The 12270-nt window shown below is 38.8% G+C and overlaps 1 protein-coding gene across 1 annotated transcript in view; it reads left to right on the top strand.

Annotated features, from left to right (window-relative positions):
- Nucleotides 1-12270, top strand: part of itfg1 (integrin alpha FG-GAP repeat containing 1) — a 188503-nt gene extending 176233 nt beyond the window's left edge. Inside the window, exon 18 of the mRNA XM_088333947.1 lies at nucleotides 10816-12270. Coding sequence (XP_088190073.1) covers nucleotides 10816-10875 — 60 coding nt within the window. The 3' untranslated portion in view covers nucleotides 10876-12270. The remainder of the gene's footprint in view (nucleotides 1-10815) is intronic.

Below are 12270 nucleotides of genomic sequence, written 5' to 3'. Positions count from 1 at the left end.
GAAGTATCATTGAGTCAAGTTACATGCAGGGAATGGTCCGACGGGCATCAAAAATCGAGCTTTTAGAAACAAATTATTAAATCGTTTATATGCCAGCTGACAGACTTATAACCCGTTATACCTGCAGTTTGAAAGTAGAAGTAAGATCGGGCCTTCATATTTTATTTTGGACGACTCGAGAGCAAGAGGGGTGATTATGGCTGACTCCGCACCCCCGTCGCACACCCGCTTCTCTGGGTCGCGGGCTGCACTGCATGAGAGGGGAGAGAATCCCTTTCTCAGCCACACATGCACAACTTTGCACAATAAACACCAACAGCACTACATCTGAAAGACAAAGAGAAAAAAACCTATAACGACGGGTCGATGATTAAAGGGGGGGGAGTAGTCCGCGAAAGAGAAGCCCAGCTCGAACCCGAAAGTAGTTATTGACTGACATTGTGTATTACTTAATGCAGCCTAGTGGTAAAAAAAACGTTATTCATTTAAAAAGAAATTGACTTGAATAATGAGAAAATCGGCTATTGTATAAACGTACGTTTATTTTAAATACTAGTCCGTCAATAATTTTTAATTTAACAAACATAACATTTGGCTCACTTAGAGGGAGTTGACATGATTTTTCAATACCTTGCTATAAAGGGTACCCTCAATAACAAAACAATTGATGAAAGGCTAGACAAAAAAATGTGAGGAAAATTGAAAAGAGCGGTCAATTTGAGTCTCAACAGTTTGTATTCCTTCTTGTGCTTTTTAGCGCTCATTTTCGGTTGCACTACCTAAACAACAACATCAATTGGTAAAATATGACTTAGTGTCCCTTTAAATAAAGGATTTGTTCAATCATGTAACAAACCAAATTAAACGAAGTACCAGGATATTTTACTCTTCTTTCATTTGTACCGGCTGTTTACAAGCTGTGCTTGGTTGTGACTTGACAGAAGCATAGACTTACGCTCTTCATGGATGGAAACAACTGTGGTGTTCTCATCATCGAAAGGCATGAATTAAAGTAGAATTGTCTCGGAGAATATAACCCATTCACAAAGCAAGTAAGCTAAATGACAAAATACACATTTTCTATGAAAACTACGAAAATCAGACATATCAAACTGTGTTCATTTTCACATTGCTGTGATAACATTGTACTACTCAGACAAACATTTCCCAAATCAGAAAATTCTTTTTATCCATTCTGGAATAAGTTTATCAATAGTTGGAAACTATGCAATCAGAATACTCGCTGTCGGACTAAGATTTTGATCAGATTTCTGTGCGTGTTTACATAGCTTTAGATAGATAGATAGATAGATAGATACTTTGTTCATCCCCGAAGGGAAATTCACATTTCCAGCAGCATCCCTGAGCTGAGAACAATCAAGAACAATCGAAAATAACACGGGAGCTGCTGGAGTGGCTGCCATTCGTGACGGCGCCGGAAGAAAAGATTCAATTTGAATCATGTACAAACAAACAAACAATTGAATCATGTACAAACAAACAAACAAAATATTCTTCAATAAGTGGAGTGTTAATAAAATGGGGGGAAAATAATATGTAATCTGAATACTGGTAATACATACTGTACATGTAAACATAGTATGTAAATACCAAACGAAGCTTACCTGGTTCCGAGAGTTTTTATAATGCTGCCTAATGTTGCTTTGACGATTGAGCCTGTGGAGCTGGTTTCTTGTTTTCTGGCAAGTTAATAAAAAAGCTGACACAGTGACAAAATCCTGACCCCCTATGAGATTAACTGTCAATCAGTAATTGAACTTAATCACTGCGTAATGTAATGGGCCCCTGAAAACCATCCAAATGAACTCTCCTATGGTTGCTTGCAAAGTCAATTAGAACCAACTAGTTTTTGGTGGGTTGACTCAGGATTGACTGCCATAACATTTCATGCGGATAATTTAAATTGTTTTTGTCGGCTGGGTTTTTTTCTTAACTTATGTATTCATTTACAATCAAATTATTTTTAGTGACTAAGCTCCACCAACTTACTACAGCTCCAAAAACCCATTTTTTTTTAGCTTTCTACTATGCTCGCTGCAAAAAAAGGGCACGTTTAAAATAGAAAAATAAGACAAATAATGCTTAAAACAAGGACAAAATGGCAGAGATTTTTTTTCTCTCACAGTCTCCTAAAAAAAAGGAAATCTTATCGCAGTGACAGAAAATGTTGCTCATATAGTTTAGCAAGATATTGTAACTTGGTCCTGACCAAAATAAGAAGGAATATATTTAAAATAAGCACAATTGTCTTGCATAGTACACGGTACAAAAATGTTTCCTAATTTTAAGAAATATTTTCTACACGAAAGAAAAATTGAGCTATTTGATCGACCATCTTCTAAGTAAAATAAGTTTTCATTGTTTTGTGAGTGAATATACAAATTTTAATAGAAAATAATATGTATTGTCTTTGAAAAATAAAATGTAGAATGAAAATTGTGAAGTGTCATCCTTACTTGAACAACAAGTTAAAATATCTTAAAAATAGAGAAATTACATGAAGGTTTTCCATAGTGCACTGGTTAACACATTTGCCGAACACACGAAAGGTCCTCGGTTCGAGACCGTGTGGAAATTGTTGGCCTGGAGAGGGATGTGCGCTACCAAGCTGTACTTGCCCAAGACACACCACAGGAAATTGTGCCACTACGACCCTATCCGGTTAAGGGATCCAACCACCCACCATAGTTTATGTAACTCAAAGGTTTCAAACTAGCATGAAATCTCGTTTTTTATGATTTGTAGCATAGCTAAAATCTCTGCTTTAGACCAAAACTGTAATCTTTCTGCATCTTTTACGGTATAACTTTTTGAGACTTTTGTGTTTGTTGCCTCATGATCGACTGAGTCATTACACTTAATGTCGCTTAGTGAAACTTTCAAACTAAGTTTGTCTTTGAAGCACTGTTGGACAACCTACAACCAAAAACGGGTGGCTTTGAGACAAATGACAAACTCACACTGTCTCTCCTGGCATGGATACTGAAAATATTTTTTGGGTGTAACTTAAATCGCCGCTGCAAAAATATGAAATCTCAAACCAAGAAGGCTGGCTGTCATTTTGTATGTGTATTTGAAACTGTAAGGCAGAATACAGCTGATAAGATTGGAAATGCATACAGTAATTATAGGTAATGATAGGTTATCATACAATGTTTTACGGTAGTATTTCATTTGAGCAAATGAATAAATATCACCCAGCTAAATTGCAAAACATTTAACGGAATGGGAATCGAACCCAAAAAGTGGCGGTGAAAGTGCCGACACTGTACCACTAGACCACCAGTGGTAAATGACATGCAACAGGACATTCGCACTTATCTCATTCTCACACTATTTTCACTCATTGGAAGAAACACAGAATTGCATAGTGCATTCTGATAGGTTGAACAGTTTCTTCACTGAATGCTAGAGAATTGAGAAAACAGTATTTCTACAAAATACCAAACAATCTTTTTATGTACATATTAAACTGAGAGGTTAATGACACAAAAGTGAAGCAGAAACTGTTTAACCTATAAAATGCACTATGCAAATCTGTGTTGAGGCACCGTGAGTAAAAAATACTGCGATAATGGGATAAGCTCTAATGCAAGGTTCATTTTAGAAATAGAAATTCTAGAAAATGCTTCGATTTTAATGTTGGTTTGCAAGTTATGAAAAGTGTCTTAATTTTGTCTGAGGTGCTTTTAACTGCTTGAAATTTTTGCCATGTTTCACAAAGAGTCTGCTTAAAAATGACACCGACATTGCTGTCTGGTGATTTAACATTGCCTTTGCATTTCTTCCTTCATGATTAACAGCAGCAAGTATTAGTTCTTATGACATTGTCCTATAAGGCAGGGGTGTCAAACTCATTTTAACTCGGGGACCACACGATAGAAAAAACATTCTGTCTGGGGCCAGACTAGTAGATTAAAGAGAAAGAAAAAGAGAGATAAAGAAATAAGAGAAAGAGGGAGGGAAAAGGAAAGAGGACGGGACAAAGAAAGAAAGAGAGAGAGGGAGAGAGCATGAGAAACAAGAGATAAAAAGAGAAGTCGTGAGAGAGGGGGATAGAAAGGGAGCGGAAGAAAGAAATCCAAAGAGAAATAGAAAGACAGAAGGGGAGAAAAGAGAAAAGAAAGCACAAAGGGTAGGAAGAGAGAAAGAAAAAAGAGAGAAAAGGAAAAAAGGAAGTTAGAGCAAAAGAAGTTAAAAAGACACAGAGCGAGAAAGAGACAAAGAGCAACAAAGGAAGAGAAAAAGAGACACAGAGAGTGAAAGAGACAGAGAGGGGGAGAAAAGGGGTGGAAAAGAGAAAAAAGGGAGAGAGAGAGAAAGAAAGAAATACAAGTACAGTGTATTTGTTAGAGGCACCTTTCTTTGGCAACATCAAGTTGACATATTTCAACCTGCAGCTTGTTTTTCTTTTGCGCTTCTCGGAGTGTTGTCTCGCGGGCCGGATTCAATCCCTTAGCGGGCCTGAACTGGCCCGCGGGCCGTCTGTTTGACACCTGTGCTATAAAGTAACATCACCCCCCGAAGTGCATGCTACACCTAAACAGGGCACTATGGAATATGTATTAGTCCAAGCATTATGTATCAATTATAGACATTTATTATCGGCTATGCAAAAAAAAATAAGGTATTGTGTCCCACTGTTAAATGTAATGCGAAGAACTTACTGCTACTGAAAATTTAAGCGACGTATTACCTATACATAGAGAGATTTGTTTCAAAATATGTACACACGTATTGTTAAGATCCACAAACATATTCGCGATTTACTCAAGATCTAAAAACAATGTCTTGATAAATGCACACACAAGATTAAAAATCGTACATGAAAGTTGCAGATTAAATGATTCACACCGAATTTCTCCTTATAATGGCACTGGATTTTTTTTTTTTCAATTGGCTTTGAAAGTTCTTAAAAAGTGCTTAGATTTAGCCATAAAAAAGGTGTACCCTTTCCATCTTGTATGTTATTTTTACCGCTAGTCTAATTGTAATGTGTCGGCGCTCTTGACGACACTAACCTGGTTTGATCCCCTTTGTGTACAATGTTCTGCGATTTTGGTCTGTGGCATATTAATAATGCATTGCATGAATACTTTAATATTTATCCCTATACACACAAGCTCTTACTTTATTCTCAATTTTGTGCATATAGTCTGTTGCACCTTATTCATGAAAAAAATGACAAAAGACAATTTTTTGGGGGGGTGCGCCTTGTAACCTGGTGCACCCTATAGTGTGAAAATATGGTACAGTAATCCCTCGATTATCTTGGTAAGGGAGGACCAGAACCCCCGCAAAATGTTAAAATCTGCAAAGTAGCGTTGCATAAAAGCCTCTAAGGGTCAAACTTTCCATGAGATGACATCCTTACCGACTGAGAGTATACGACTGTAACAAAATCACAACTGCAGATTTACAAAGTAAAAAAACAACACGTAATTGCAGTTGAATTAATGGTCTATATTGTCATTATACAAAAGGACAACGCCGGACTTTTCCATTCAGAGTAATAAAGTAATTTAGAGAGCGGCTGGCTAGCTGCACATAAACTTAAGACGTCCTCGGGTTGAACCAGGTGTCTACGATGATCAAAACACAACCGTCTCAAATGTAGCGATTTCCCACAAATTTCATGGGTAATGGATCTGGCGTTGGTGAGATACTAACTCAGCAGGGGTATCACCCGTTTTTCGCGCTCTTCTGACTTTCCTCAAAAGCCGATTTTAATTGATGCATTTCTTTTCAATGTAACAAATTGCTTAAATACTAGCTGTCACTGTGCTCTGCATTGCTGTTTATTTTGGTAACACATTGACTTGTGCGCCTGCCCTACTGTTTGACTGACAGCATACACCAGCCTGTCACACTCGTGCACACAGACAGTCACACCCACCTCACACACACACACACACACACACACACACACACACACACACACTGCCCTCTGCAAACTCCAATTGTATGTTGTCAGCAGCAGAACACAATGTATCGCACGATGAAAATTTGAAAAGTATTATAACTGCAAAAAGTAAATAAACAGCTAGGGACTACTGTATTGTGTTTTGGATTAAAGTGGAGCTTGGACGCTTATCTTGACTCAGGACACCAATAAAAACTCTCTGGCACCATGCTCCACAGTTTGTTTAAGAGGCTACTTGTGCACCTGCCTCGTTGTTTGTCTGAGAGCATGCACAAGCTATCAGTTGGGCACACGGCTGTCTGCTCAGAACACAATGCAGGTATAAATGACAATGAACCAGCAATAACCGAAGCGCAAAGTAGCAAGGGGTCTCCGTACTCTCCTCACAACAAAGTCGGGTGGAGGACAGACATTACTAACTTAAAGTGGCAAACGTCCATACGGAGCAAAATAGATGAATATTAACGGGAGCCAATCAATCACTCCAAAGGAAGCGTCCCCCCACCTGAGGCGCAGCGACCGACTTAATGAATCCACATCAGAGTCGACAGCGTCATTAAAAGCGGCGGACGGACACAAATCGATGCGCTGCCGCTTAACTATGATTCACGCCGGCCTCGGATAACGGATAGCGTCCCTCAGATGCCCGATTACGCGTCGATAGTGCTGTGGCTGCCAAAATAAAGAACATCCTGGCCTTTCATCTTTACCGCAGAGGGAAAAACGAGAAGAAGAAAAACAACGGGCAGGACAATCAGTCAATATCCTCAAGATGAATCGGTTATTGATCTAGAGGGGGGGAAAATACACGTGACAGACTGACTAATTATTCCTTATTTTTTAGGTGGAAGGATTTAATATCACGGAGGAAATTTCACATTTTCGTTCACTAAACTGAAAAGATAAAGATGCAAGTTTATCCAGTACATGTACAGTTTCTAGCAAAAGTATTGCCCCACTAAAACTTTTTGACATATTGCCGTATTTCAGGCTTCAAACTTTTAGATAGAAAACTCAAATTGTTTTGTAAGAATCGACATAGGAGACACAAACGTGAAAAGGAACCAAATACATACAACATTTTATACTAAGCAACTCATACAAAATTGACAAGAAATGTTTGCTGTGATCATTTGTGCAAAGCATTTTTCCAAATCTGTCCACAAATGCTCTATAGGATTGAGTTTTGGACTTTGGCTAGGCCATTCTAACACCAACTATTCCAGTGTAGAGTTTGCTTAATGTTTAGGGATGTTATCCTGTTGAGGTGAACCAGCGCCCCAGGTTTCTGATTAATGTTATAAAAGAATGGCCCTGTATTTGGATCTCCATCTCCCCATCAACTCTAACCATCTTCCCAGTCCCTGCTGAAGAAAAGCGACCCCAGAGCATGATGCTGCCAACCCTGTGTTTGACTGAGGGAATGGTGTTTTCAGGGTGATGCCCAGTGTTACTCGTACGCCAAACGTACTGCCTTGCATTCAGCCCAAATGGTTCAGTTTTGGTCTCATCTGACCAGAGCACTCTCTTAAAATCTAATTTGTGCCTCCAATGTAGCTTCTTGCAAATGTCAAATGGGCCTTTTAATGGTGTTCTTTCAGAAAGGGCTTTCTCCTGGCCACTCTTCCATAAAGGCCAGATTTATGCAGAGTACAACTAAAAGGGGGCAGCACAGCGGTGCAGTGATTAGCGCGTGTGCGGCACAGTTCTGAGGTTTCGGGAACCTCCTGTGTGGGTTCAAATCCAGCTACCGGACTACCTGTGCGGAGTTTGTATGTTCTCCCCGTGCTTGCGTGGGTTTCCTCCGGGCACTCCGGTTTCCTCCCACATTCCAAAGACATGCATTTCAGGTGGATTGGCTGGTCCAAATTGTCCCTAGGTGTGAATAAGTAGTCTGTCCCCATGTGCCCTGCGATTGGCTGGCAACCAGTTCAAGGTGTCCTCTGCCCACTGCCCGATGATTGCTGGGATGGGCTCCAGCACCCCTGCGACCCTACTGAGGATAAGCGGTGGAGCTAATGAGATGAGATGAGACGAGACAACTAAAAGGTATCTTATCCTCAGTTGGGTGCCTGCAGATCATCCAATGTGATCATGGGCATCTTGGTTGTTTTTCTGATTAATTTTCTCCTTGTTTGGGCCAAAAGTTTAAAGGAACGGCCATGTCTTAGTAGGTCAGCAATGGTTTTATGCTCTCTTCATTTTGATGCTATTCCTCGCAAAGTGCTCTAGGAGATGTGTAAATGTTGCGAAATTGTCTTCTATCCTGTTCCTACATTGAACTTTTCCACAACTTTATCCCAGACCTGTCTGGTGTGTTATTTGTCTTCATATGCTGCCTGTTCTCCAGTGTCTCCTTGCACAGACCTCTGAGCCCAACACTGAGCAGGTGGGACTTAATGGCATTTTTTGCCATTTCAGTCGACATTGTATCGTTCAGAAGTGTTTAGGAAACTTCTGGAGTCAGTTGGATGAGCTAAGAGAACAAGGGGGGGCAGTTTTTTGCAACACATTCTTATCCAAAAATATTTTTAAGTATAAAATCAAATATTTAAATAATTAGGTTTTAGTTCACAATTGGGTCTCACATGTATTTCTGCAACAACACAATTATTTTACTGTGTTCTTATTTTATAATTATTGGAACAGCAAATTGGGTCAAAATCAATCCAAACTGTGGATCAGTGATCTCTTGCTTCAAATTAGGCTATTTTTACCCTTTTGCTTATTTCTGGGGATTCTCTGATTATAATGAATTTACCCACTTGATAAGAGATCTATTTAGAAAAATGGAATCAACCTTGGTAGATCACCTAATTTTGGTTATTTTTGACACAATATTTAGCCTTTTTATAATGAATGTATTCACTTTATTGAAGATATTTAAAAATAATAATAATCATCCCAATTTAGCCATTTTTTCACATTATTTTTGTGAATTTCCCTGTGGGGATGAATAAAGTATCTATCTGTCTATCTATTTTTCATCCATTGGAGGTTTTCAATGATAATGAATACCCACTTTATTGGAAATATTTAGAAATAATGGTAATTACCCAAATAGTGGCTTAATCATCTCTTGAACCAATTTGCACTTTTTTAACCAATGTGGGGATTCTTCAAAGATAATGAATCTACCCACTTTATGGCAGGTATTCAAAAAATAAATTTAACAGGTTTTGCCTCAAGACTTGTGTAGCGAAGATAGATGGTAAATACATTATTTTAATAAACAATTTATTGCCCGATTGAATTAAAGACTCGACTTTATTCTTTTCAAAACTCGTCTCACCCTTTTGGAGAAGCACATACGTTTTTGATCATTATGTCAGGAAAACAGATAAAAAACCTTATTTAATTATTCTAAAGAGTGGCTACACACACTTTAGATGAATTTTTGAGAGTTTCATGTACTTTAATCAACACACACACACACACTCTTGGATTTATGGACTTTTCTTTTACCAATCATCTACTGGAGAAGCTTGAATATAACACAAAACGGTAAGAAAACAATAAAACAAAACAAAACTAGAAGTTAAGAACCTAAACTGGTACCATTTGGATAGACAACAACAGTTATGTCACACTAATACTTAGCAACAACGAGATGTTTTGCGAAGTTCTGCTTCAATGAAGATGACGGCCCAGTCTTTATGTCCTCGGCAGTAGAGTGATAAGGAATCCCTGTAGTCTTGAGACCCAGTTGGGAAGAGGACCACAGGATGCAGGGTGTTGAGGTAGAGGTTGACTGCTGGTGGCTTGAGGCTTCTCTGAGGTCGCTGGCTTTGTCCCACTGGTTTGGCCTCTAGCTTCATCAAGCCTGGCGACGGATTTAGCAAGGCTTCCTGGCTGCCCATTGAGCTGAGACTTGGCCAGGACCGGCCAGGGCCTTGGTCCCGTTCCTCCTGTGAGGACATCCCTCCTGCCTTGTGGCTGGCCAAAATCAGACTTTCCTTGCAAGGTAAGGTGAGACGTGTACCAGCTCTGAGTTCTGGTCTCCTGGGAGGGGTTGACCCCCATGTGGTTAAGTTGTCACGGAGAGAATGCCCCCCACCCCAACCTCACATTCCAGCAGTATCAGCCAAATAACATATCAATGTGATTGACTTAAGACACAGTATTCACTTCACATGTTTTGACATTGTTTGATCATTTTCGGACATTGCAAAACGGAATTCTCACCAAACGTTGAAAACTCTACAGCTAATTCATACAAAATAAGATCATTTTTCAGAAGTGACTTTGTACCAAAAATACCCAATTTGGGGCTGTTATGTGATCTTTTATTGTTTTAGAGAAAACCTATGAAACAACCTAGTTTTGGGGGGGTTATTTCAGAAAGAAAAACAGGAAATTAACCCAAGTAGCGGATCGGTAATGTCTTGACCTAAATTGGTATATGTTTGACTCAATGTTTTACCTTTTTCTGTAGACTCTTCGTTGATATACCTCAAGAGAATATTGTTTGATATTGGGAATAAAGGAAAATCCTTAAATGGAATTTCATTTATTTTGTTGAATCACATCTTTTTTTTTTGCACCGCTGCCCACAAAAAATGGTACAGGAATTTTACTTTCTTTAATTTGTCGTATTTAGAGGCACTAGATTTAAAAAAAAAGAACAAAACACGCACAAGGACAAGAAGCGTGAGCGTGATTTCAATAAGACGTCAGCTGTCACTTCAAAGAAAGTTGGCGACGTGGTGAGAAATTGCAGCTGTCGGCAAAAACCTTTTTGGTCGGGATGAAGATTCTTAGCTTGTCATGTGGATTGAGAAGGAGGGGGACTAATGTGGGGAGGTGCTCGTCCTTTTGTCTTTGCGCAGTCCTGATCGTATTTCTTTTTGTGTTCTTTTTCTGTGCCCCAGAAAGCGGACGATCGCGAGAAGAGGCAGGAAGCCCACCGCTTCCATTTTGACGCCATGTGACCTGCTCTCATCCCTTTTCAACTTCCCCCTCCCCCTTTCTTACCTGCTGTTACCTGGCCTGCTATTTCACATGCATGTTTACCCCCCTCCCCACTTGCCACTCTTTACCTGTTACCTTTTTCAACACCCTCCACTCAGTGTTGTTAATGGTTCCCTTTACTATTTGTAAAACATCTACATTCACGTTTTTAATGCCGACTGTTCCGCATTGTTAATATTTTTTGAAGGAAAAAAATTGGTTCATGTCGGAGCGTGCTAGTGTTTTCGTTTGACTCCATTCCTTTTTTTTGGTCCAGGTTTTTTTATTTTCCATTAGCTGATACAGCTACGTCTGTACTCGACTATAATCCATTCAGGATCAGTGTTCGAACACAGAATTGTTCGAGTACCAATACATTTTTTCCAAAACTAAGTAATTTTATTTTGATTATATTCCTACACATTCCACAATATACAAACCTTTTACAAAATGTGTACCAAAACAAGCAGAAATACTAAAAATATTATCAAAACATTTACCTTCACAATGATCATTATTTAAATCTGTAAATAAAAAATAAACCAATGTGAAAGCTTTTACTGTTCCTTTGAGCAGCATTTGGATGGCAGACACTTGTACACCATTTTGCCATAATTTCCCTCTTCAACTATATCGATTTTGTCACTTTATTTTCTTTCCTTTATCTCCGACTTTTATGGTAACCTTTACTATGGGAAAACAAAGGCAGTACAATGCATGAATCAAAACAAATGATCATGTTACTTTCATGGTACCCTTTATTATCGGCAAAAAATGACGATAAAACACACTAAATCCCAATAAATTAGCATGTTATTGAACTGACTATGTTTCTTAAGAGCTAAGATGGCTGCTCATCTCACCGGGGTCGAGTTGGAGTTCAATTTTTTTGTGTAGCGCTGCAAAAATCCTGTATTTTTTTTGGGTCGAACACTGATTTTTTGGGAATATAGTTGTTTGAGTACTGAGTTGTCACAGTACATGCTTTCGTGTACATGTTTTCCCTTGACATTTTTGAAACTATTGTCGACTCGGTATAATCGTCAGTGTTAGATTAACATTCCGAAGTGTTACTCTGTGTCCACGGCCATGTGAAGTGTTGTTTTCAGGCTAAACTGCAATACTATTTATTAAACACTGAAAATGATTGGAGCACATCAATTCATTGTAAATAGATTAAATGTAACACTGCGTGAACACATGGAACTTCTTTCGATTGTTAATCTAACACAGTGAATTTTGCCGTGCACCTGGAATCTTTATCCATAGTTCGATATTTGCACTTTTTTTTAATCTAACAATTACTCGCGTAATTCATTTGAGTTTGCGAAACGCTGCAGCGAGTCAATGTGAATAATAAAAGTTATTGACTGTGA

The sequence above is a fragment of the Urocampus carinirostris genome, chromosome 4 (genome assembly GCF_059441175.1).
Source record: "Urocampus carinirostris isolate Australia breed hairy pipefish chromosome 4, RoL_Ucar_1.0, whole genome shotgun sequence".
Lineage (NCBI taxonomy): Eukaryota > Metazoa > Chordata > Actinopteri > Syngnathiformes > Syngnathidae > Urocampus > Urocampus carinirostris.
Note: the sequence above shows the minus strand (reverse complement) of the source record. Positions and strands in the feature narration are given on the sequence as shown.